The sequence below is a fragment of the Ovis aries genome, chromosome 12, assembly GCF_016772045.2.
Source record: "Ovis aries strain OAR_USU_Benz2616 breed Rambouillet chromosome 12, ARS-UI_Ramb_v3.0, whole genome shotgun sequence".
Lineage (NCBI taxonomy): Eukaryota > Metazoa > Chordata > Mammalia > Artiodactyla > Bovidae > Ovis > Ovis aries.
This window is the reverse complement of record NC_056065.1, coordinates 29,129,497-29,156,131: the sequence shown is the minus strand read 5'-3', so window position 1 is coordinate 29,156,131 and position 26,635 is coordinate 29,129,497. Positions and strand designations below refer to the sequence as shown.

The following is a 26,635-nucleotide window of genomic DNA, read 5'->3' as shown; positions in this document are numbered from 1 at the left end:
ACCCCCTGCAGCCACGGCTGAGAACCAGCACTGCGCATTCCTCCGGTGTTTTGGCAACAGCCTTGCAGTGTTTCTGAAGACAGCCGGCCCGGCACCTGCCCAGCTGCCAGCCAGCATGCCTCTGCTTAGGAAACCTAGTTCAAGAAGACGATGCAGAAAGGGGGGCATTTAAGCCTCTCTCCTTCACAACCGGGCAGATCTCTTCCCTTCCATGGCCAGGGCACACACGTTCTCCCAGGAGAGACAGGGAGAGGGCCCACACTTGACAAAGAGACCGAACCCCAGCACTGTGACAGGATTCAGCTATTTATTGATGGTAATATTAAGACACTTCCCAGCAACGACTGCTGTGACAAGGACTCTAAAGGTAATCAAATAATGATGACATCATAGACAAAGCATCAGAACATTCCTTGCAGAGAAAATTGGCTTTTCCTCTCCAGAGTGACCAGGCTCTTCGTGCCATCCTGGGCATGGCCTCCTGGTCCCAGACATCCTTGCCTCGTCCTCCGTCTGGGCCCTTCTCCGAGGACGCCAGGCTGGGGGGTAAGAGTAGGGGGCCTTCCCCGCGCCCCCCATGTCTCGGAACCACCCTCAGCTCCTCTGGCCCGACTTTCCGGGTTTCCTGTCGGTGAAGCGAGTGCTCACGACGGGCTGAACCAGGCCTAGTGACAAAACCACTAGCACCACAAAGCTGGCCCTTCCTCTTCACGAAGTTAACACAAGCCTTTTTCATTCTCACTTTCTTTTAAAGGAAAGAAAAGTCTTAAAAATATATGGCACTAGAGTGTAAAATCAGACAGCTGCCTCCGGTCACCGCTTCCTACAGCTTCCAGCCCATGGTGCCCACGTCCCCTCAGATGTAGAGCTGATGGGAGGCCAGGGTGTCCATGAAAGGCCGCACCAGGTTGTCCGTGGAGAAGTAGAAGATGAGCCCGAATGTGATGGAGATGGGGAGGGCGGGCAGTGCCTTCTTGAACACGGCGAGCAGCAGGAGGGTCAGACACAAACCCTGCAGGACACAGAGGCGGGGGGAGCGGGAGGAGGTGACCACCGGTGTGGACGGGGGGAGGGGAGCACTTAGTGACGGCCCAGGGCGTGGGCTCAGGAGCCCTGACACCCCAGCATCTCGCCTGGTCCTCTCGGCAGCTCTGCGAGGTGCGTGGGGGCAGAGGCTCTCAGCCAGGACCAACGCCTTGCCCACAAGTGGATGAACCAGCAAGCAGGCCTTCTGACCTGGGCCGCTGCTACCAGACCACCTCCCCTGGCCGTGCAACGTGTGACGTGTGACCTGACGGCATGAAGCCCTCCCCCAGGGGACATGTATTTACACAAGAACTGGACGGGTCTGACTGAAAGGCACCAGTGTTCTCCGCGGACACCAAGGGAACCAAGATGCCAAGTGACCACCTCCCCTGCCCCCCGCCGCAAGCAGGCGCGGTGGTTGCCTATCCTGTCCCTGCCCCAGCCGATGCAGGCAGTGGGCCAAGGTGGGGACAGGGACCTAGAGTGCCTGTCCTCTCCCCGGGGAGAGCAGGGCTTCAGGGATAGTCTGAAGTGGAGGAGCCTGGGTGTCTCCAACCCGGTCCTTGACACACACTGTGGGCAAACAGAAATGTCCAAAGAACTGGAGCCTTGGTCCTAACATGCCACGTGATGCCCAAGGTTCACCAGGCAAAGCACTGAGGCCGTTCAGGGCCTCCACCTCCACCAGTCATCCCAGGACGTGTCCCCAGTACGTGTACCTGATCATGATAAGTGACCATGTGTGCTAGGTCTCTGCAATCGTGTCAGACTCTTTGTGACCCTATGGACTGTAGTCCGCTGAGCTCCTCTGTCCATGGGATTTCCCAGGGGAGAATACTGGAGTGGATTGCCATTTCCTCCTCCAGGGGATCTTCCTGACCCAGGGATTGAACCTGCGTCTCTTGTGTCTCCTGCATTGGCAGGTGGGTTCTTTTATCACTAGCGCCACCTGGGAAGCCCCTAAGTGAAGACAGGGGCCTTCAAATTTCACCGCTGGGGTTCAAAGTGAGGGGCCCCCTCTCAAGCCCCAAGAGATCCCAGGGGGACTCAAAACTGCATGATGTCTGGGTGCTTGTGGAGGGAAAATACACAGCCCCGGAGTCAGAGACCCGAGTTGAAATCACAGCTCAGGCCTCGCAGCTTTGTGCCCATGGCCAGGCCCTCACCCTGCTCCATCTTCAAAATATCTCAGGTCACCATCCCTACCTCACAGGTGCGGTGAGACAAACACACAGAGTTAGCCAAGACCTTGGCACCCAGCACGCACACTCGGTAACACCAGAGCTCCTGGTCACCCTCCCTGCACTGTGCCTGCACCTACTGACAACCAGATCCTCCTGTGAACCTTGGTCTCATCCTGAGGATCTTTCTGTCAACCCTGCCCAGCCCTTCCGAGGGACAGCAGCATCTGAAAACTCCCTGGGCCCCCCCAGGAAGACCCCCACTTGTCCAGGGGCGGGTGGGGAGCACCCCGGGCCCACTCACAATGAGGATGGCCACAAAACAGGCCAGTGTGGTATTCCAGTCCCCGCTGCCCGTGGCGGCCGCCTTGCCCACCAGCACGCTGTAGAAGATGAAGTCTCCAAGGCCCAGCTTCACGCCCCCTGTGTGGTGGAGAGACAGGGAACCCGTAGGTCTCAGAAGCCCCCGGAGGAAGCAGCCAAGGCTGACCCCAGCCAACAGCCCAGGCACTTGGCCCAGCCCAGGGGACCCAGGGCCCAGAGGCTGGGGACCTCAGAAGGCTGATGGGTGGTGTCACTGCCTAGCCCACCTCACCTGGACTCTGGGACAAGGATTAGCTGTCTCAGAAAAATAGCAGCCAGTGGGGAAAAGGGGGAAACCTGTGGTCTGGCTGACTTGCATTCTGAGCTGTGCAAAGCCAGCATTTCTGATAATTCATGCAAAACTGGTGCTTGGTTCTTGGTTTGAGTAAAGACAAGAGTGAATAAAATCCATTGTCCAGAGCTGGTGGGAAGTTACCCAACTGAGCACTGAGTATGAATTATAAATGCTTTTTAGGAAATTTAATTTCATTGCTTTTAAGAACACATATGATACCTGAGGTCCTCTGGAGACTAATGTCTCTTTAAAAGAGGTAAATGTATATTGTCAATCAACTCTGTTGTTGTGGTGTAGTCGCTAAGTCGTGTCCGACCCTTTCAGCCCCATGGACATTTCCCAGGCAACAGTACTGGAGTGGGTTGCTATTTCCTTCTCCAGGGGATCTTCCTGACCCAGGGATCAAACCCACTCTCCCACACTGTCGGCAGATTCTTTACCACTGAGCCACCAGTGAAGATAAACGTAACTTGTAACTAGCGCATCCATTACTGAAAAGGAAATGAGCTTCTAGAATGTTTTGTTTCCTTCAGTACAATTGCCCTGTACACCTTCTTATAGGATAATTTCATTCATCATGGACAATAGAAATGCTTATGAAACAGACAGGAATTGAGTGGGTCTGCATCAAGGAGACATGCTCTGCCCCGTCTGATCCCACTCCTCTCTCCTCTCTGGGCTCCAAGCAAGAAGCAGCTCACCTTAGTCTGTCCCTTCCTTCACCCCCCCACCACTCCCAACTTCCTCATTTTGGCAAGCATGTAAGCTCTGCCCTCTTACAGAGAGGACTGCTTTTGTGGGTCTCTTGATGCCACCCCCACTCCTGCCTCCCTATTCTGCCTGCTCTCTTCTCTCTCCGTTTTCAATCAGTTCTTTCTCAAAGGAACTGAGCTCACCTCGCATGCACTTCAGAGACCTGAGGCAGCAAGTCCCACATCCCCCAATCAATGCGCTCAGGCAAGGCCACCACCCAGCCCCATGGACACCCCCTATGCTGTCTATCTCAGCACCCTGCCCTGTCTACTCCCCAGGATCTTCCACAAGCGACCTTCCCTTCATCCCCTTAACATCACCCACGCGGGCCATCTGGTCTCCACTCTGACCCTGCACCCTTCCTGGGTACCTTCTGGGGACCCACGGTTTTGACAGCAAGTATATCCTGGTGACTCCTCGGGCCTGGAACCCTGACCTTCCTGAGCACTACTCCCCCTCGTGTGTCTCTGGCTTCTCCACCTGAGGTCCTCCAAAGTCTCCCACCTGCCGGCCCCCCCTCTCATCCCTCTCCATGCCTCCCTGCCCATCCCTTGTCCAGCCGGGTCCCCCCGGTGCATCCCATGCCGGTGGTGGTGCCCGAGTCAGCCCTTCTGGCTCTTCCCTCACCCAATCCTCCAGCAGTCTGTGTTCCCGCAGCCTCCCGGGATCTGCCTGGGATGCAGCTCTGCTCACTTTAATTCCCCGCAACAAACCCCTAATGGTTCCCCGTAGCCTCCAGGATGAAGCCTGAGCTCCCACGAGTACCGCTCACCCTTGAAGGTCCAGCCCCCAGCTTCTCTGGCCACCAAACATCCCAGAGCTCCCAGATGGCTTCCTCCCCTCTCATCTGAGCCTTTGCCAGCACTGTTGTGGAACAGAATCTAACCAGCCTTTGTCCTTCATTCTGGGAGGGAGACCAAATCCTTGGAATTTCCCCAGTGATGGGAGTGTCTTTATTGTCCAGCAGCCCCTTGGATCATTTATGCAAGCGAGAGGATGGCGCTGCTGCTGCTAAGTCGCTTCAGTTGTGTCCGACTCTGTGCGACCCCACAGACGGCAGCCCACCAGGCTCCTCTGTCCCTGAGATTCTCCAGGCAAGAACACTGGAGTGGGTTGCCATTTCCACTGGTCACCAGAAAGACCAACCATGTGATAAGGAGGTTGGGACTCCAGGCTAGGCTGAGTCTGGCGAGAGGAGGCAGCCTGGAGATGAAGTCCAGTGTCATGAGGAAGGACTCAATCCATTATGCCTGTGTACTGAGACCCCAGTAAAAACTCTGGACACTGAAACTCAATACACACATCCATGTGCAGGGGTAGGGGTGACTCCCGGGTCCCAGGGGCAGAGAGCACCTTCCCAGACCTCACCCTATGTGACGTGTTCTTCATTCGGCCGGCTGGTCCTCATTTGTATCTTTTATAATATCAATAAAACTGTAACGGTATATATAGAAATTTTCTGAGTTCTGAGAGTCATTCTAGTAAATTTTCCAACCTGATGGAGTTGTGAGAATCCCCAGATTTGTAGCCAGTCGGTCAGAAGTGTGGGTGGCCTGGAGACCCCCAGAGCTTGTGGCTGGCATGTGAAAGGTGGGTGGTCGTGTGGGATGGTGCCCACGTGGGACCCATGCTGATTCGGGCAGAGGCTCAGCGCCAGGCCTGCCTCCGGCCCACTGCCTGTGTACTGGGTGACTGCTGACTTGTCCTTCCAGGCCAGCCTCCAGCCTATTGCCTTCCCCACATCCGTCCTGAGTACTTTTTACCCAGCCTCCCCTGACTCGGGCTGCTCCGTGGGGAACTTCTCAAGGGCAGCAGCTGTGTTAATGCAGCAGCATCTCCCTGGCCCCATGGGCCTCCCGGCACACGCTCGTGGTCCATATGCGTGTGCTGGCCGGCTATTTTAATCCGCTTGGAAACAACCATGTGTCAGAAGGTCTTTGGGCGTGTCTTCAAGATGGTCCTCCACACCTGCTCCTTCTGCTCCCAGCCACTCGGGGCTCTGCCTGGGGGAAGCCTGCATCCCAACTCTGCCCGTCTTACGCTCCACAGCCCCAGTGTGGGGCAGTGCGGGTCTGCGCAGCTCAGCTCACTCCCAGAACACAGGGCCCACGCCTGCGACCCCATGGCTGCACTGGGACGGCCTCAGGCTACTCGAGCACACACTCTACCAGCCACAGCCCTGGCCCTGCCCGTCGTCTCCCTCCTCCTGCACAGCTCAAACCCCTCCCCGTCCCACAGCTCCCACCGCTCACAAGACACAGACGAGAGCCCCCATCTTGATCCAGAAGGCCCCTGGAGCCCCTGTCTGTCTCCCGGCCCCATCTCTGCACTTGGGTCTCAGCATCCCGCTTCCGCTTCCTCTGAGTCAGCCCCAGGGTCACTGCTCCCAAGGCGCCCTCGGCTGGAAACCGAACCCCCCTGCACTGTGTGTCCCCCTCTGCGTCCTCAGCCGCTGGAGCTCAGCTCAGAAGTTACTTCCTCAAGAGACTTCCTCTGACCCCCGCAAGCAGGTCAACGGCCTTGTCAGTGGCCCTACCACCCTATGTTCTTCTGTGCGGTCCTCCCAGCTCCCAAGAGTGGTGAGTGCCCAGGTCCACATAGCAGCACCCGTACAATCACCCCCCAGTGCAGAGTGGGCATGCAGCCAGCGTCTGCCACACATGAGATAGCCTGGGCATTAAGCCCCCGTGGCCTGCCCATAGGACTGCGCCTTGGCAGGCTTCTCTCTGACTTTGTGAAGCATCTCTGATGTCAAACGGGCTCCTCCCTGACCTCAGGGAGCCCTACCCCAGGCCCACGCAGACCGTCCATCTGGACGCCTTACTTTCCTCCTCTTCCTCCAGCTCCTCCCCCGGGTAGCCAGGCAGTGGGGGCTCAAAGACGTCAGGGTACGAGGGCTCCCCAAAACTGTCATAGGAGTCTTCTTCTGGGTGTCCGTTGTCAGGTGAGGAGGGAGAGAGACAAGAGATGGTCAGAGGGTTCTCTGAGCCCAGGGCTTCCCTGCCCCACTCTGCACCACGCCCAGCCCGACACAAAGAGGGTTCTCCAGACCACACAGCAAGGGAAGGGAAGGGAGAAAAGTGGGGCCAAGGCAGGAGTGAAGTTCCACCTGCACCCGATCCCTAGGGTGTGCGTGCCCAGAGACAGTCTTCCCTGCCCTTCCTGTCCTTGTGCCTCCCAGAGAGGCCAGGCAGGCTGGGCGGGGTGCGGTGAAAAGCACCCCCCATGATGACGGGCTGTCAGTCCCCTGATACTCACCCATTTCCGGGTCGTAGGGGAGCTGAAGGGCTCCCTGAGAGGAAGGGTCCAGCTTGGCCATGCCTACGGTCCACACCATGGCAGCTGGGGAAGGAGAAAAGGGTCCAGCCTCAGACACTACTAACTATGGCTGCCCCCGGGGCCTGGGAGGCAAGTGGGACAGTCTGTGTCCCCAGAAAGCCTGCATGGGACCCTCATCCCTGTGGGTATTTGCTTATGGCCTCTGTTATGGGGCCTCTGGGGGCCCAGACTCCGCTGCACATGCAACACCCAGCACAGTGCCCACCACAAAATGCCCACCGTCAGGGCATCCTTGCTGATGCTTTTATAAATAGACATCCCTGCACACTGGCCCTGAGTCCAGCAGCAACCCCAAGAGCCCTTCTTTAGAGACTGAACTTCAGTTGTTGAGAAAGCCCAGGGAAAAGCAGGCATCCTGCCACCCGCCTCCCCAGACCCCTTCCCTGAACAGTCCCTCCCCAAAGTCCCTTTCCAGGGGCCTGGAGGGCTGAGTGGGTGGCCTGGGTGAGATGCAACTGCGGGAAAGCCATACTCCTGGAAGCCCTCTTCCTGTTCTAAATGTCGAAGCTTCTTCCTGAGCCACAGCAGGACGCAGCCTGCCTTCATCTCGGGAAGGTGGACCCCTCCTGGGGTCACCAAGGCTACCTCCCCTCCTTTGATCAGGAAGAAGGCTAACTGTCTCCCTATCAACTCTGAAAGCCAAGGCCAATGCAAACCCTGGTTCCCACATCTGAAGGAAGCACGGGGGTCACTCACATGAGTATATGAGGGCAGGGAAAATGGGCTCATTTCTCTCCTGGGCGGTTTCCACCAGCATCCTCAGTGGCCCTTTGGGGCACAGCACAGCCACAAGATCTGAGAAAGCAAAGTCATCCCTGGCACGTTAAGAAAGACGTTTATTCCCAGCCAGCCCCCAGATAGGAGCCGGCGCTCTAACACCAGGCACGGGTGAGTGTATCCTGGAACCTCAGGGCAAGGCTCTCCAACCATGCCCCTCTGTTTCAGCAACCCCACCCTTGGGTTTCACCCTCAGTGCCTAGAGCACTGGCTGGAGCCCATGGTGGGGTCTGAGTGGGCTAACTGCAAACAGGGACTGCTGTTGTTGTGGCTCAGAGACCCAGAGGATGGGCTTGAAGTCCCATTTCTCGGAGCCCCAAATTCCTTATCCTAAGAATGTAAGAAGCAGTACTGGTGATGGTAATCTCACTAATACAGTCGGCTTTCCAGATCTCTGGGTTCTGTATCCATAGATTCAACCAGCCGTGGATCAAAAATTTCAGAAAATAATTCCAGCAAGTTCCCAAAACCAGAATTTGCTGCACACTGGCAATTATAAATGTCATTTACATTTTATTAACAGCTATTTATATATCGCTTATGTTGTACTATATACGTAATCTAGAGATAATTTACAATATTTGGGAGGGGACTTCCCTGGCCCAGTGGTAAAGACTTCCCCTTCCAATGCAGGGGGTGTGGGTTTGATCCCTGGTAGGGTAGCTAAGATCCCACATGCCTCACAGCCAAAAAAGGTCAAAACATAAAACAGAAACAACATTGTAACAAATTCAATAAAGACTAAAAATGGTCTACATCCAAAAAAAAAAATCTTATAGTATTTGGGAGGATGTACATAAGTCATATACAAATCCTATGTCATTTTATGTAAGAGATTTGAGCATCCTTGGATTTTGGCACCTCAGGGGATTCTGGAACCAGTCCCCCAAGGATACCGAGGCAAGATTATACTAATTAAAGAGCAGCTCGCATTTGGGCTACTCATTATTTACTGGTACTGTGCCCAGCCTCAGCGTTGTCCTGAGGAGTAAATGACCTGGAGTGCAAAGCGCATAAGGGCGTGAGTGCTCAGTAAACATTTGCTGTTATTAGTAATCATGTCAACAGTCATGATTCCATAGGACCCGGTTTGTTTTTTATGGAGGTGAACTTCTCAGAAGGGAGACCATCCAGGCCTCCCTAGGGGGTTGAAGGGAGGTGGGGGGGCCACGTCTCAGCACCCACCAAGCCTGTCCAGCAGTCAGGACTCAGCCCTGGATGTCACTCCACGGCCTCCCACCAGGCCTGTGGCCCACCTACCGTACACGGAGATGGCGCCCAGGATGACCCAGGCGGACCACTCCGGGAGGTACTTGATGAACACCAAGGCCATGAGCGCGCTGATCATGATGAGGTAGGCCTGCTGCAGCACCAGGGGGCCCTTCCAGTGGATGCACACCATGCCCACCGCCCCGAAGTTCCAGACGGTCAGGAACAGGGTGGGGTAGTCCATGGCCACATTGTAGGTCTTGAGCACTTCCCTGTGGGACCAAAGTGGAGCCCGGGGGCTGGGACACTCACCGGAGACGTCAGGCCCGGAGGCAGGCAGTCCAACACCCTCAATCATCAAGTCCCAGCCTGGGTTTTCCCAATCTTGGGCTCATTTATTAACATTGCTTTCCCCATTTCCATGAGCCCTACAGGTAACCCCTTGAAATACTTTCTGAAACAAGGTGGGGATTACACCGACATCTTGTCCTTGGGCTGGACGACCCTCTGCCCAAGGAAAAGATCTTTGGAAAAGTGTTTTCTCCTGTGCCTGCAGTCTTTTTGGGCCCCGGGGTTAGGCTGATGTCCTAAATCCAGGGCAAGAGAGACCACCTTCCCCCAAAACTAGGAGGGACCCCGTCCCAGCCCAAAGATTGGAATGTAAATTTTGAGGCCTTTCTGATCCTTGTCTCTGCTGGGGTTCACAGCCTTCTCTGTGATGACTCTGAGTCTTTGTTTTAAATCAGGAACCAGAAGGAGACGTGTGGCCCTCCACTCCAGTGTCAAGGAGGCCAGGCTCCTGGAGCAGCAACAAGGGGCAAGCATGGAGCCCGAGGGAAGCCCTTCCCTCCCGGGTCCTTCAGACCCATCCATGCCACCGGGAAGGGGTCTCGGGGGACCTGCTGGCCCTGGCAGCCACTCACCCAAGGTCCTGCTGCCCTCCAGCAGCCACTCACCCGAGGTAGATATAGGTGAAGAGGAAGAGCAGCATCAGAGAGGACATGATCAGCCAACCGTGGATGAACTGGGTGGAAACAGGTATCATGACTGCAGGCCCCCAGGCCCCTGGTCCTCGGGACTGACTCCCAAGCCTGGAAACCCTTCCTCATTAGGCTCCGCCTGACTATGCTGGAAGGTGGCTGTTTTACAGGTAAGGAGGGCACAGACATTCAAGGTGTTCTCTCCAGGTAACCCAGCAAGCATACAAAGGAGCTGGAAATCCTTCATGCCTAAACACCTAGCTCTCTACTTGTTCACCTGGAAAGAACACGCTTGGCACATTCCAGGCTCTAGAGAGAAAGCTGGCCGGGTCTCTGCTCCCACGTGCTATGTCCCCAGGTGCGGGCAGTGAGACAACAGACACAGACACCCACTAGCAGGAAGAGAAAAGGGCTGTGAAAAAAAACTGGCTGGGCAAAGTGACAAGAGACCCGCGGGGTGCTTCTACTTTAGACAGCGTGCTCAGGGCAGGCTCCTCCTCTCCTGGCCCAAATAAGGGAGGGTCAAAGGTGAGGGGGGGAGTCACTGCAACCTGCCTCCTCATAGGACAGACCCATCAGTCACCAGCCTGGGCCACTGGGGACCGCAGCGGCCACCTGGTTGTCTGCTCAAAGCGGAAGGGGCACGCTGGTATGTGCTGATCCTCCTCACCCCACCCGAGCCTGCCCAGACCACCGTCACCTCTTGTACGTGTTGTGGAGTAAATCTGACTGAATGGAGGCTCGGCGGCCTCCCAGCAGTTCCCAGCGTGGTCACGTGACAGCTGCTGACCACGGCACTGCCGGCTCTCCCCGGCCCTGCTCCTGGCTCGTCCTCATGCACACCGCAGCCTCTGCTCCCAACAAAAGCCCTCCACCCTACTTCCCAACATCCAAGGCCACCTCTGCCCTGATCACAAACTCTGCCTCGGTTACACAGACAGCTCCAGCTCCTGGACACGCCCCTCCCACTGCTCACCCCCAGCCAGTCCCTCTATTTGAGGCTCTCCATCTCTCTCTACCTGCTCCACAGACGCCAGCAGCCTGAATATCCAGTGCTGCACACGCCTGCGTGTGAACAGTTTAAAAATCAGTAACGTCTTGTTCAACTTCCTTTCAGTCCTCATGGCTTCAAAGCCTTCCTCGGGAGAAAAGCCTGAAACTCGTGCCTAAAAGCTATAGATCTCTGTGAACAATTTGGGCTAGGTGGGGCTCAACTCCCCTGTTTCTCCCCAGAGCTGCTCTGCAGAGCAGGGCCCACCCAAAGGTCTCTAGGAGCTGGAAGACCTCGGTATAGCAGTTGTACACCCCCAGCTGAAAGGCAAATGGGAAAATAAAAATAAGCTTGGAAGGGAAGTATATGTTGAAAGGAGCCTAAAATAGAAAATCTGACTTCTTCAGAAGGAGAGGCAAAATAAAATTAACTTCTGAATATGAGAAGTGACCCTATGAACACAGCAAGGAGGAACTCAGTTAAGTGGGATTAAGTGTAAGTGGTAAGCACAGGAGTATTGGGTAACCCGTGGTGGGGCAGGAGTGGGGTGGGAGAAAGTACAGGCAAACCTCAGGGATATTCGGGTTCAGTTTCAGATCACAATAAAGTGAGTATCACATGAAAGAGAGTCACAAATTTTTTGGTCTCCCACCTCATGCAAACGTTAATGCTTATACTGAGGTCAATTAAGTGTGCAATAGCATTATATCTAAAAAAAATGTTAAAAACAACATTAATTAGAAAATAATGCTGTTGCAAAAATCGTACCAACAGACTTGCTCAATGTAGGTTTGCCACAAACCTTCAATTTGTGAAAAAAAAAAAAACAAACAAAAAAACAAACCCACAGTATCTGTGAAACACAATAAAATGAGGTATTGCTCTAAAACACAAGGTCTATTTAACAGGAAAAAAGGAACTCTGTTTAAAAAAAAAAATCCAGGGTTGCTGCGTAAGAGGCCCTGAGGCATGAAATCCAGGGTTGCTTCTAAGAGGCCCTGAAGCATGAAAGCCAGGGTTGCTGCATGAGAGGCCCTGAGGCGTGGCAGGTAGGCAGGAGGCAGGGAGCAGGCAGACCAGCTCACCTTGTAGCAGCGGTACTTGTAGAGCACGACCAGGAAAATCGTCATGGTGACGATGACGCTAATCATGATGAGGGTGTTGAGCACGGAGTTGAGGAGCCGCTGGCCCACTGAGGGGGTGTCCTCAGAGAAGGGCGTGTAGATGCTGAAGGAGACAAGGGCTGGAACTCTGCACCCGGCCGGCTTGCACCCCCCAACCCAGGGAGATGCAGGCATCCTGGGCACCCCCAGCCCTCAGCACAGCACTCTGGCTGCCCTGGTGAGTGCTGCCCACCATCCTCACCAGCTGTCCTGCCTCCCTGGCACCTAACTCCAGCTTCTAACTGAGCTGATACAGCCACACGGGAGGGCCTGACTGGTCTTTACCACAGCCTCCCGGGCCCCCATACTAACTAAAACCTCTCCCGGAAGTGCTTATAACAGCTGACCCCATTCCCCAGCTCTGTACCCACTTCCCCATCAAGCCTAGGATGCCTTCACCCCAACTGCTACCCCTACCCACACCCAATGTAGCCCAGTAGCCGCACAGTTCAGTTCAGTCGCTCAGTTGTGTCCAGCTCTTCGTGACCCCATGAATCACAGCACGGCAGCTATAAACTCAGGAGGCAATTCATTGATCCCATACTCTTAGGGAAGCAAACTGCTTGCCAAGTTCTCAAGGTCTCAATGCTTTTTGCCTGAGCTGCTCTGAGTCCCCAACAGACTATATGCTTCCTGAGGGTGAGGGCTTCTTTCTCTACTCCTTTCATTATCAAAATCATAAACAAAATGTAACAAAAACTCCCTTAAAAAAAAAAAGTTTCAAGAAGATACTCAGCAGTGATACCATGGGAGGCTAGGGGAGGGAGCAGAGGGAAGCTTCCCATTTTCCCAGGCTGCTGCTTCTTCCTGGATTCTCTTTATTAAGATAAACAAAATCTCCCTTGTGAGTCTGGGAGTGAGCTCAGAAATCGTGTGGTCCTCTTTAGTTTTTACATTCATGGGAGTATGAATGAGAGCCCCAAAGAGAAAGAGACTTGTCCATGGTCATGCAAGATGGGTGGCACCGCCACACCTGGGATGGAGCAGAGAACCTGCCTCCTGCAGTGAGAGCAGGGTGCAGGGCCACTGCACGTGGATTAACTCTCTCGGTTCTCCTGGTAACCTTGCTATCAAACCCATCATACAGATGAGGAGACTGAGGCCGAGAGCGGTTAGGAAGGTGCCTGGCAGGTCACACAACCAGGAGGCTCTGGACAAACCAGGGTGGGGACTCGGGCAGCTCCCCACCCCTGCTCTTTGCTGTGGCTGCCATGGGGCCGCAGGTACAGTGGCCAACACAGGCTACACCCTCCTCCCCAAGTCCCGCTCCCTCACCCACCCCCAGCCCCCAACTCACAGCTGTCCATTCTTCTCTGTGTAGAAGCGCACGGACTTGATGGTGGCCACCACCACGATCATGCACAGCGTGACAGGCACAAATAACATGATCACATGCTTTGCCCCGTATTTGAGAGTCAGCTCCTCCTCCAGGCCCGGCGGCCGCCCGGGAACCCCACTGCAGACGTAGCGGTCAGGGTCCTCCTCTTCACGGTCCTCCTCACTCTCCTGGCTTCTCTGTGGGAAACCATGCTGTGAGGACCACGGAATACCCCACAGAGGAGGCCTACCGACACAGAGCAAGGGTGTGTGTGACCTGGAAACGCGAAGTTTGAATGTCGCTTTTCAGATGTAAGAACCAGTCTGTGGGCTGTAGTTTAGATGTGGGAGTGGTGGCATTCCAGGACATTGAGAAGTTTATGAGGACAACTAGAGATTGAGAGTTGGCACTAGCCACCACAGATGCAGGAAGGGAGGCCACGGTGGCCGTGGACGAGGACAATCTGCAGAATGGGTCTGCAGATCTGTCCCCTCCGTCAGTGAAGGGACTCAGTTCTGGTCACATGGCCATACTAGTTTGGAAGGAGCTAGGCCAGGTGACGGGAGGAAGGCAGAGACTAAACGTTTTTGGTTCAAAAATCACAAACCAGAACGGTCAGCACACATGGGGACTCTCTTTGATTGTATTAACAAATAAGGCACTGGGAATTTGCAGAGAAAGAAATGACTTTGAAATATTTGCCCCCGCCAAAATCAAGCACACAAACTTTGCAGCTTTGAACCAGAGGCTAACTAGGCACTGAGCATGTGGGAGGATCCAGGTTAGGGAAAGTGGGAGAGTATAAATGAGGAGGCAGCAAAGGAGGTTAGGATGCCTGCCAGACACTGACATACGCTGATCTTCAAGAATGTGTTTCAGAATTGTGACAGTTCAGGATCACTGGCTGCCTTGTTAATTACAGTAACAGCCAAGACAAAGCCAAGTGAAACAGAAATCAAAAAGGACTGCTCTTTGGTATCAGTTTTTTGCAGAGGGAATTCCATCTAGATATTCAACTGAGAAGGAAAGGAAAACTGTTAATGAACAGGAACTGAAACAACTGAAACGCACAAAAAGTCCAGGAGATGAAAGAAAACAACGAGCAAGAACTGGCTAAGGAGTAGCGGGGCTGTGGCCTTGAGCTGCTAAGATCTCTCTTGGAGCCCAAAGGAGGACAGGAGAAGAAGTGAGTTCAAGTTATAGCAAAGGGGAATGAGGCCGGCTGGAAGAAAGAAAAATACTAGAATGGGCAAAATAGAGAATAGGATTTAGGCAAATTCAGACACTGTTTTACCCTGATGAGGAGGGAGGTAGCTTGACTAAGGGACTCTCCCAAGTACGCACTCCACTTCATACTGTTATAATCTCCTGCCTTTTGGGCTGCAGAGGCAAGCTCACAGTGCAGCATACCCCTTCTGCTATGGGCTGCATGTTTGTGACCCCCAAATTCATATGTTGAAACCTAATGCCCAACATGATGGTGTTGGAGATACAGGCTTTGGGAGGCGATTAGGTCACGAGAGTGGAGCCCTCAAGAATGGCATTCGTACCCTTATAAAAGGGGTCTAAGAGAGCTCCCTAACCCTTCTGCCTTGTGAGGACACAGAGGGAACACAGCTGCCTATGAACCGGGAAGTGGGCCCTCATCAGACACCAGATCTGCCAGCGCCTTGACCTTGACCTCCCAACCTCCAGAGCAATGAAAAATACACTTCTGCTCTTTATAAGCCACCCAGTCTATGGTATTTTTGTTATGGCAGCCTGAACGAACTAAAACACATCCCCAGCTCAAAAGTCAAACACGAAATCAGCTAATCTCTCGGTTCCCATCTCCAGCATCTGCCAAAAAAAGGTTCCCTCCAGCCTCTGTGCTGCCTGCCCCAGCATCCACTCACTCTCAGGTTCCTGTGGGAGCAGTAGCCTGCTCAGGAAGGTGAACCGAAGGGGCAGGGCAGGGGTGGATCACGCAGTCCACTACAGTCGGTCTGTGACAGGCGGTGCATGTGCAGAATCCACGATCAAGCCCTCGCAGACCTAGGATCCACCACGGTGGGCCACCCGCCCCTTTGGCCAGTTCTCACCTTCACTTCCCCTCCCTCCCATGTCAGGGAAGGCCTGGTTACCATCCATGAGATATGGGACGCCGGCGGCCTGTCGGGAGACCACGGCTGCTTGCAGGAACCTACCCATTGGGCAGCACTCTCTCCGTCTTCCAGGGCCTGGCGGCCGTCCTGGCAGGAGCGCGGCGTGGGGCTCTCGGCTGACATCAGGGACGTCCGCTCATCACACACTTCTTCCTCGCTGTCAGAGGCCATGAATGTGAGCATGGCCCTGCCTCCAGAAATGCCTGGAAAAGGAGCACAGGGGTCTTCATGCCACTCTCCTGAGAGGCAAAGACAGTGGAGAGTGAGAGGTGACTTTAAAACCTGGACACAGGTCCTGCCCACAGGTGACCATCCAGGATGCATTTGTCAAAGGGCTGCTATAGGGCTTCCCGAGTGGCTTGGTGGTAAAGAATCCACCTGCCAATGCAGGAGACACGGGTTCGATCCCTGATCCGGGAAGACCCCACATGCCGAGGAGCAATGAAGCCCATGTGTTGCGACTACTGAGCCTGTGCTCTAGAGCCTGGAAACTGCAAGTACTGAAGTCTGCGTGCCCTAGAGCCCACGCTCCAAAACAGAAGTCACTGCAATGAGAAGCCCGTGCACCGCAACGAGAGGAGCCCCTGCTCTCTGCAGCTAGAGAAAAGCCTGAGCAGCAATGAAGACCCAACACAGCCATAAATAAATAAACATTTAAGAAAAAAGCACAGTCCCCAGGAGCCACGACTGAGGCTGCAGCAGTCTTGAGAGGGACTGGCTAGAGAGGATCCAGGCCATGGGGGCGAAACTACCAACCGGAAACATCAGGGCCTCTCTAAACTCTCAGCACGCTCATGTGTTCAATCAACAAATATCTGACCACCATCTATCATGTGCCACGGACACGTCTGTCCTAAAAGAAGAAAAACCAATCCAATATGGCAAATTATATAATCCAAGCATTCACTAAAAGGAACAGAAGGGACTAAATCTCAGAGATCAGGAGTGTTTTCTGAAGAAGATACCATCCTGTGATGGACACAGATTCTCCCAGGCGGGAGGGAAGGACAGAGGGCGTGAAGAGCATCTCAGCCCAAGCCTGGCACTGCCAGGGCTGGGGAGGGGGGCGCTGCTGTGGACAAGTGAAGGGTCTCCAGCGCCATGCTAAGGAGGTGTGCTTTGTCCCCCGAGGACACAGTGACAGATCAGATCTCTGGTTAGAAATCTCAGTCTGGTCACTGATTGAAAAAAGAGTAAAAAGAAGGAAAGGTAAGCTCCCTGGAGACAATGATGGGTCGTGAACAGGGCCTAAGGTAGCAGCAAGATGGATGGGAGTGAGGGGAGAGAATCCATACAGACAAGATGTTGGGGACACAACAGGACAGAGTCCAGGACAATGATCAGGCAGGGGGTAGAATGGAGGAGGTGGGAGAACAAGGTGTCAGGAAAGCTGCTGAATGTAAATGGTTGAAAGCGGGGAGCTGACTGGGAGGCAGCTGAGGGCCAGGGTCTGAGCTGGAGGAGAGGGAGATGAGAATCATAGGTTTAGGTGCTGTGGGCACGGGAGCAGTGAGCTGAGACCACAAGAGAGGAGCGTGCATGTGTTTGCGTGTGTTGGGGAAGTATAGCTGAGGGCAGGACCCACAGGAAAAACCAAAGCTGAAAGGGCCACAGAGGAGGGAGCCTGTCCCCTCGACACTGCTGTGCTGCCCTGAGTGGCGTGTGAACCCAGCAGCATCATGTGGACGCTGGGGCAGCCCGAACACCTACCAACACCCTGGGCAGGTCAGCTGAGCCGCCAGCAGGGCCAGCTCCCCCATCACCTGCCTCCTGGGACCCTGGGGACACTCACGCCAGTAGGAACGGTCAGGTCTGCCCTCGTCTCAAAGCTCATCTCCATGTCAGTGGCCCTCAGAATTTATGATCATTTTTTATTCTATTTCTACAGTGTCTTTTTTTAAATATATGGGCCATTTTTAAAGTCTTTATTGAATTTGTTACAATATTGCTTCTGTTTTGTGTTTTGGGTTTTTTTGGGGGAAGGGGGCCACTAGGTTGGGGATCTTAGTTCCCCAACCAGGGATCAAACCCACATCCCCTGTGCTGGAAGGCTAAGTCTTAACCACTGGACCACCAGGGAAGTCCCTATGATTTTCAAGTGGAGAAGGCAGGCAGGTTTCTTCCACCAACGCAGCCAGTTCTGTTCACCTTGGCAGAGGCTCTGAGGCTGCTGCTTTGTTTTGAAGACAATGCCCCAGGCCATCGCCTGCATTACTTCCAGCTGGACTTCAGCTCCATCCCCAAGTCCAGGCCCACAGCAGAGCCTGATCCTGCTCACCAACTCAGGCCCTTACAGAAGGCTTTCCCGTAGCTCTTACAGGGAATTCGAAATGAGCAAGCTCAGCTCCCCTGGGTTCAGCAGAGGAACAAGTATAGGAGCGACAGCAGTAGTCACATCCGTAGGAAGCAGAATAAGGTAACTTCCAGGAGAGGTGACAGGACGCTGTGCCACTGGAGTTAAGACTTGGCGGGCAGTCTATCAACAGCGGGGAGTAGACGTCTCAAGTCTTTAGGAGGAAGAGGGACATGAGATGAGACACAAGGTTAGGAATATCTTGCTGGGCAGAGGCTGAAGTAGGTGGGGCACCTGGAAGCAGCCTCGTAAACAGATGGCGGGATGGGGGCCTTGACTGAAATTCTGAAACACCCAGCAGGCTGAGGTGGCTGAAGCGTGGGGACCACGGAGGCAGTGATGGGAGGTGGGACCATCCGAGGGAGGGGCGTGGGGGCCTGGCCAGGGGAGGAAGGCTGAAGCTAGCCGGGGCAGGGAGCAGCCAAGGTTTCTGAATTAAGGAGGGATGTGACCAGAGTGCACTGGGTGGGAGCAGAGGGCCGGCTGAACCCTCCTGCCTCTTCCCCGGAGCCCCCAGGAGCGGTGCCGCCCAGGACCCAGGAGGAGGATCTGCTCCTCAGCACCCAGACCTTGGGACCAGCAGAGTCTACCTAAGAGCCCCATTAGAAGGGACAGGGCTGGGACGCTGGGAAGCTCTTAGCATCCTTCATCTATGCTAACAGTAATGAAAAAAATTACCTAATGGAGACCCAGGCAGAAAAACTCTAAAGCGCTCCTCTGCAAGGGTGGGCCCCGGTAGATAAATCCTAAACATACACCTGCCCAGGGCCCAGGAGATGCCCTCACTGACCCTGTGGCAACGCTGAGCGACAGGGAACACAGAGCTGGCTGCACCCCAAGCTAAATTAGGACATCCTATCTTGAACAGTGTAGCGGCTCTTTCAATACTTTGTTTTGTCTGGGCTATGAATTAATAATTTAGTTACCATCTCCCTCCTTCTGTTCTTCCCACGCCTTTAGAGGCCCTGGGATTTATCTTCACAGTGACTGGAGGAGCGGATCAGGAGTTCCTGCATCTAAACGCCAGGGCTGCAGCCCCCAGGGAAGAGGCGAGCTCATCCTTCAACACCATAGCTGCCGGCAGCCAGGCTGCCTCAGTCCCTGGAGCAAAGCATGAAGGGATTGGACAAATAAGAGGCTAAGATGCTTCTTAAAGGAGAAAGGGAGCCACAGGGCAGGTGGAGAGAGAAAAGCAGGGGACCCACGATCAAGTAGGAGTTAAGTCCTTTCCAATTTCCATTTCTTCAGCCAGACACCAAATCCCAGGAAAACACGTCTGCCTCCCAAAGTCTGCGGACACACCCAGGGAGAGCATGTTTAAAAACAGACTATATCCCTTCCATGTGAAACTGCATTGCAGAGGGAGAAAGTCAGAAAACTACAAAACATGCTCTGCCATCTACCACATGTAATGCATGGCCTCCTCACCAGAAAACAAATGCTCCCTGAGCAGATTCCTTCCCTCCATGGATGCTGCCCAGGACTCCCAGAAAAGCAGGGCATGGAGAGGTTGCAGCCGGGAAGAGCTGGTCTTGGCTGTTGGAGCAAGGGCATCCTAATCACAGCCCTCTGGGCCTGGAGGAGGTGGGGACAGCCGGAGGTGCTTCCTGGGGCTCCCAGCATCTGAGGGCATGGCTTAGGACTTTCAGAAAGCTGTAAGATGCTGGAGATGCTGTTTCTCAACATGGCCCAGGCCACCTGAAGGGTGGTGGCAGAGCAGCTGCTGAGCCCTCACTGTGTACTAAACACAAGTCAGGAACAAGATACAGTCAGTCCCCTACATATGAACCTTCAACCTGCACACTTTTAGAGATTTGAACATGAGTTTGCATGCCAGTAGCGTGAGTTCACATGTATGGCGTACTTTTCAAGGTACTTTACTGTAAGATTAAAAATTTTGTTTGCTTTTTATGTATTATTTGTGTGAAAAGTATTATAAACCTCTTACAGTATCGTACTATATAGCCGATTTTGTTAGACGGGTACCTTGGCTAACTTTGTTGGACTTACAAACAAATTGGATTTATGGCCTCTTGGAACAGAACTTGTTCGATGCAGGGCACTTACTGTGCTACCGTTATTCCTCATTTTACAGATGAGGAAAAAGATTTTAAAAGTGATAAGTTCAAAGTCATCCTTGGACTGAGGTGGTCAAGTTCTGTGCTCTTAAACACTACGTTAGGGTGCTTACTTAAAATGCAGATCCTAAGTATCATTCTGGCCAAAGGTCCAGGGATCTGCATTTTGAGACAGTCCCTGGGCGATTCTTAGGCTGGTGCTAAACCCTCCCTGGAGCTGCTCCTGCCAAGTAACGAGATGCCCCAGCCTGGGCCCAAACTTGGGACTGAAAGTGCCCAGTAACAGTTCACCTCCTTGTCGCAAGGGCAGGGCCTCACTCACCTTAGCACACCTGCTGCTCTGCACAACTTGCTCGCTGAATGCAGGCGTGAAAGAACGAGCAGTCCTTTCTCCTGAATATCCTGTGGCTGGGCTGAGATCCACTGGGGAGGAAGAGCAACAGGAGCTTTCTCGGACTAGGAGAGCTGCAGGGGGAGAATGCAGTGATCTGACTGACAAGGTACGCATGCAATGCCCACCTGGAAGGAGGGTGTGAAAAACTGGGTCTCAAGCATCCCTGGCACAAACTGCACCAGCCTTTCTGAAGGCAGCAAACATCAAGAGCTTTAAAAACACTCATACCTTTTGATCCTGAGATGCTAACTTCTCGGAATCTGTCCTACGAAAATTATAAAAGACTTATCTGAAAACATGGTTGTTGCAGTCATTTATAATTTTTTTAAAGTGAAAATGACTAAGATGTCTGACTTTGTATGATAATATATCCATCCGATTTATGACTAGTAAAAATCTTACTTCAAAGAATATTTACTAACATGAAAAAAAAAACCCAAGATGCTAAATTTAGTAGATTTAAAACCACAGATATAACCATCTGATTTTTCTTAGAAAATGTATATATATATATGAAGGACTGGCAAGAAATATTATACAACATTAAAGGGGCTTATCTTTGGATAGTGAGATTGCGGGTGACACATGATATTTTTCTGCATTTTTAAAAACTTCTATAACAAAACATGAATTGTGTCTGCTGTTTTTTGTAAAGCTATTAATTTTTAAAAGGGAAATAACAAGTATCAACATTTAGGCAGATTTTCTTCCATGCTGCCTTCTCCCACATCCCCTCTCACTGGACCCAGGGGACCTTGGGAAGCCGCTCTCACACCTTCTCCTAACCCCTCTTATTACCTGGCTCCTGAAGGAGAACAGAGCAGCTGGGATGGATTCCTCTGGCTTCTAAATTGGAACTGAAGCCTGAAGGTACTCTGCAATCCTTGGAGGGAAAAAATGCAGATAAACAGTCTTGCTAGATGTTTGTCCACATCAGAGCACTAGTGACGCCAAGAACTCCCGCCGGGAGGCTGACTCACAGGCTGGTGGGGGTGGGGCTGGGCGACTCTCCTCCTGCTGATGTCAAATCCTATCAACCCCATAGCAACCAGCTCTCCACTCTCTCCGAGGAAGCAACAGGATAATGCAGAGAGGCCACTGGGAGGAACAGGTGCCCCAGACTACATCCTGGAAACCCTTCCCACAACAAGGCACTGTGGCTGAAAACTCCTTGGATTAGGATGTAAAACCAAACATCCAACGAAGCCACCATTCACTCCCATTAATCAGCTGAATGGGATCCAAATGCTGAATGAGGCAAGCCAAGGGAGTCTGACCCAGGGAATTTCCCCAACCTTGCCTGTGTCAGCAGTCCCTGCAATTATTATGGAACCCTGGTGACCCAATTTCCTCAACCTGATTTTCATTTCAGAAAAATGCAAAGGTTTTCACCTTAAAATTTAAGGCCAATGGACCCAACTAGGAAACAGATTCCTACCTAAGTAGGAAATCGATTTTTAAATTCCATCGTAAACAAGAGTGCCTCAAGAAAAAACATGGAAATTTCGGTTCCAAAAGAAAATTGGGAGTCAACAGTGGGGGGCAAAGAGAAAGGCTTAGATCCGAGTACTTGCTTTCTTTGTCTCCGCAGGCCTAACAGTACTCCTTTCTTGCAGTATTGAAGTACAGTTGACTTACAACATTACCGTAGTTTCAGGCGTACAACACAGTGACTTAAAATTTTGTACAGATTTACACTGCATATAAGGTTACTGTAAAACACTGGCTATACTCCCTGCGCTATACATTACATTCTTGTATCATTCATTTTATACATGGTTGTTTGTCCCTCTTAATCCTCTTTTATTTTGCACCTCCCCCTTGGTAACCATGATCTGCTGGTCTATTTTTGCTTTTTTTTTTTTCAATTCTCCTTATGATATTTATTGAAGGAAAACAAAAATACTAATTCAAAAAATATATATATGCACCCCCATATTCATTGCAGCATTACTTTTTTGTTTTTATTAATTCATCTTTAATTGAATGATAATCACTTTATAGTACTGTGTTGGCTTCTGCCAAACATCAACTTGAATCTGTTTCTGTTTTGTCTTGTTTGTTCATTTTAATTTTCAGTGCTCCCTCAAAGAGGGCAGCAATGGTTTTAAAAAGGTCACTTTCTATGGTCACATGGCTACTTCATAGAGCTCCCACGACTCCTGCGTTCCCAGCCTTCCCTTATATGGGGTGAGGAAATTCCCTTAGAAATTCCCACAGCTTGCCTGCCGGCCTATTTCCCCTGGCCCAGGCACCTGACCATGTATGGGCCTGGCTGACCATCACCCATCTGTCCATCCATCCAGCCCATAATGTGATGCACATCACTTGCTGGATGGTTTTCCCCAGAACAAGGAGGCGGCCTCAGCTGGAGCAGGGGCCCACGTCCCCCAGGGAGGCCCTGAAGTACCGCTCCACTCTCCTGAGTCACAGGCCTCAGGTGACCCTCTGAGGCCTCCTGAACCTTGACCCAGGCTCTAGATTTCCCTCTGTCTGCCCTTTCCTACTCAAAAGTGCTCAGTAAACGTTTTCTCTCACTTCCTGAAGGAGCCTGGAAAAGGGGCAGTTTGGAAGTGACAGAGGGATGCTGCAAAGCTAGCCACACTGGCCATGCGCTACCGAGCCACCTTTGAGCAGCCTCCCATAAATCGTGGTTTTGCTTTCAATGAAAAGCACCAAGACAGCAGTCAAAAAGCTGAGCCTTAGAAACGGACAGAGTTTGAATCAGCTAGCCAATGGATCTGAACCACATACTCGGATAATTTAACTTCACACGACCCACCTCCTCTTGTGTAAAAAGTAAGATAGGCACACTTTGCAAGATGACTGTAAAAACTAGAGCTAATGTGTAATGTGTCCAGCACAGAGTAGATGTTCAATAAGTGGTAATTATAATGAAATAAAGGCAGAGACACAGTGAGATCGGACAACAGAAGCCTGCTGATGGCCCCCTTGGAAAGCTACAAAAATGCTAAACCATCAAACATAAGTTGAGTACCAAGGTCACGCCTCACTCAGGCCCTGGGTGTTTTCCTCTTCAGCCCCAGCCCAGGGCATACTGGCAACCTGAACATTTTGTCAAACAAAAGGGCACGTCCGTAGACTGAGGTCAGAGCTGGCAAGGACCTTCCGGGCCATCCAGTCAGCACCCCATTTCATACTTGGGAAAACTGAAGCCCAGAGGGACAAAAGGACAAGGGCCCATGACCAGAAGCCACAGTTACGGCTCAGGTCTCCAAACTTCCATTGAGGAGCTCTTCCCTGCTGCTCCAAGTACTTGAGAGGGTCACATACTCAGTGGATTTCCAAGAACACTCAATGAAGGGAAAATTCTGAAGGCATAAGATATTAACACAAAAAGCAGGAGATAAAACTGCACTTTCAGTTTCCTACTTCTAATATTTTAATATACGAATACAGGTATGTGCATAGAGCACTGTAAGGAAGTTCATGTTAAGAGTGGTTCTTTGGACTAGGGGCTAACAGATGACTTGAAGAAAAAAGTTTCCTGAATTTTCTAGAGTGAACACATATTGCTTTCATGTTTAAAAAGTCAGAAAGTTTCTGGTTAAGGTACAGCAGAAAGTGAGTGCCCTTTAAACTTTTCTTCCCATTGTTCCAGAAGACTGTATTTTAGCAAAGACAAATGAGCAACCCATTCTCCCAGGCAATGGAAAGAATGGACAGTAATCATCCCCCTCCTAGACATCCGGTCTTCACTGAGGATCACTTTGAAACTACTTCTGCCCAGACTGTAATCACACAGCAGCCTCACCACCTCCTGGTCAAGAAGCCAACGCTGATTCTACAAGGCTTGAAGGCCAGGTCAGATGCGGCCAGCTCAAGGTGAGGAGAAACCCCTAGGCCCTGGCCAGGGGCAACATGGAGGGTATGCCAACCTCAGAGCCCTTTGCCTTCCACCCCCAGCCCCACCCCCAGCTGCTGGAGTCCAGGGACAGGTGGAAATATTTGTAGAAACATTTGTTGCCTTGCCAGTCTTACCAACTAAACAGTGTGTAAAAGTCAAATCAACAGCTGAAAAACAGCCGAATGTGTCTTCAATAGAAACATAAGATGACCTATACACACAATGCTTTAGTTTCTTTAAAAAAAAATTTTTTTTTTTGGCTTTGCCAAGTAGGTTCTAACAGAGATCCCACAGCAATGTCCTGGGCAGTCATGCAGGCACATGGGTGGGGTGTGAGAGTGGGAGGTCTCCCAAGCAAAAACTCAAAAGATGCAGAAGACGCAGCCAGCTGGGTTCAAATGCTGGCACTCACAGTCACAGAAGCCACAAACAGGACAAGGTCCTTAATTCCCTGAACCTTAGTTTCCCCTCTGTAAACCTTAGCTTCCCCTTTCCACTTCAGTGTGATGGAAACTCTTTAGATAACTGTGACAACTACTGTACAAAATGGCTTTTTCTTGTATATAACAAACTTATAAGTGACGTTATTGTCATTATTACCATCAGTGACGTAAGAGAGGGGCCAAGGTAGGTGGAACCTCTCGTTCTGGCAAAGCCTGTGTGCATGTGTGCAGAGTGGCTGTGAGTAGGCACAGAGGAGCTGGGTGGGGAGGGCGGGGCGAAGGGCCCCGAGGCACAGTTGAGCAGCAGCCTCTGGCCAGGCTGTTCCTTGTCCTCCTCTTCCTCAAACAGACAGGCTCAAAGCAATCACCTCCCAACCCTGCATACATGAGACTCTTGGTACATAAATACTTCAACACCAAATGATACAGAATTTTTCCTAAAAACCCAAGGCACCATCATCCTACTCCACAGTAACATCCCACAAAGTCCCCCACCTCCAGCCTCTGCCCTGAATGCTCCCACATTCACCCAAGGCCTGCCTGGATGGCCTGCCTCATGAGTGGCTGAAGCTGCAGCTTTGAGCTGAAGACAGGACTTCAGGCCCCTTCACCAGCTGGGCCCAGAAAACATAGCTGCTAACACACTTTCCTGACCCCACACAGCCACATTCACCCAGAGGGGAACCTGAGGCTCACACACCTGCAGCAGCTTATACAAAGCCTTTAATTACTACCAAAGGTCTTAGCCGAAGTCCTTGGAGACTCAGGTGTCTACAGAAGGGGCTATGTTGACTGAGGGCCATCCATGTGCGAAGAGCTCCAGTCCATAATGATCAGTTACTCTCAGGACAGACTGGTAACCCACGCTGTCAATTTTGGGTCAACGCGGCTCTGCGATTGCTCTGGATGGAACCGCCTCTCAGGCTCCCCATCTGGAAATGAGGATGCAGCTGCTGCAACAATCCACAGTTCACACCGTCAAAAGGGAACACTCATTAAGTCACAGACTGGGGCATTTCATCCAGCTGCCCAAGGGCTGAGCTCTAGTCCCAGGTCTGGACACGAGAACTAGAGTCCAGAACAACAGGTTCGAAGCCTGGCTCTCATATATCCTACCTGCGTGACCTTGAACAAAGTCACTTTAGCTTTGAGGGCTGAGTTTCTTCATTGATAAAATTTGGGATGGGAATTAGCTCCTGTTTCGGGTTCATTCAGCTTTTCAAAAGCTAGATTCTGGGAGTCTCCTCAGAGCTGTAAATGCCTGGTCAAAAAACAGCTAAACATCGCAGATAACAAAACTAGGGGCTCCAGGCCCGTCCTTAGGTCCTGTTCCTCACGCCGGGGGAAAGACCTCCGCCTCCCCTCCTGCCACTGCCAAGCAGAGCCCGGGGCCGCGTGTCGCAGGCCGGCAGGACTGGGCGCCCGTCCAGCCAGGAGGGAGGAACACAGTGCCGCGTCCGCACGCCTTTGAGACCCACGTGCGCTGCTCCTTTAAATGTCCCGGCCCTTTAACAGATCGCACCGCGCCCACTCCGGCGGGGGCTCCGGCAGCGGGGAGAACTCGGCCCCGCTGAAGGCCCGAGGCCTGGAGCCGCTCTCCGCGCTCCTTCCACTCGCCAGTTCCGGGCCAGCCCCCACCGCAGCGGTCCCGGCGCCCTCCCCTCCCCAGCCGCTGGGGCCGCTTCCCCGGAACCGCCCCGAGGCGCGACCAGCCGCGGCGAGGGGCGTGCGGAGGGCAGGGCCCCGCCTGCGGAGTGCAGCTCCACCTCGCGCCCTTCGAGCGGCGGGCGATCGGGCCCCCACCCGCGCGCCGCATCCAGCCGGCTCACCTGCTCCGCCGCGCCGCTCCAGCGGTGTTTACGCCGCTGGCCGAGCGCCCGGCAGACCCGGTGCCGGCGCAGGCCCCGCCCCCAGCCCGCCCCGGCCCCGCCCCGTCGGCGACGCCACGCTCCCCTGTCCA

The 26,635-nt window shown here is 52.8% G+C and overlaps 1 protein-coding gene across 19 annotated transcripts; it reads right to left on the bottom strand.

The window, feature by feature from the left end:
- Positions 1-288: 288 nt before the first annotated feature.
- PSEN2 (presenilin 2) lies at positions 289-26,534 on the bottom strand. 19 transcript variants are annotated; one of them, XM_027976315.2, is made up of 14 exons: positions 26,505-26,534; positions 21,163-21,247; positions 20,593-20,629; positions 20,293-20,435; positions 15,582-15,742; positions 13,375-13,592; positions 12,000-12,141; positions 9,900-9,967; positions 8,995-9,215; positions 7,654-7,752; positions 6,877-6,960; positions 6,443-6,544; positions 2,512-2,630; positions 289-1,012 (listed from the first exon to the last, which is right to left on the bottom strand). In XM_027976315.2, the coding sequence occupies exons 5-14, from the start codon at positions 15,720-15,722 to the stop codon at positions 857-859; spliced, it is 1,350 nt and encodes a 449-aa protein (XP_027832116.1). In that variant the 5' UTR covers positions 15,723-15,742; positions 20,293-20,435; positions 20,593-20,629; positions 21,163-21,247; positions 26,505-26,534; the 3' UTR covers positions 289-856. The 19 variants fall into 19 exon arrangements, with proteins under 19 accessions (XP_027832116.1, XP_027832117.1, XP_042113091.1 ...); XM_027976316.2 differs by having other exon boundaries at positions 6,443-6,541; XM_042257157.1 differs by having other exon boundaries at positions 20,593-20,624.
- Between the last annotated feature and the right edge of the window lie 101 nt (positions 26,535-26,635).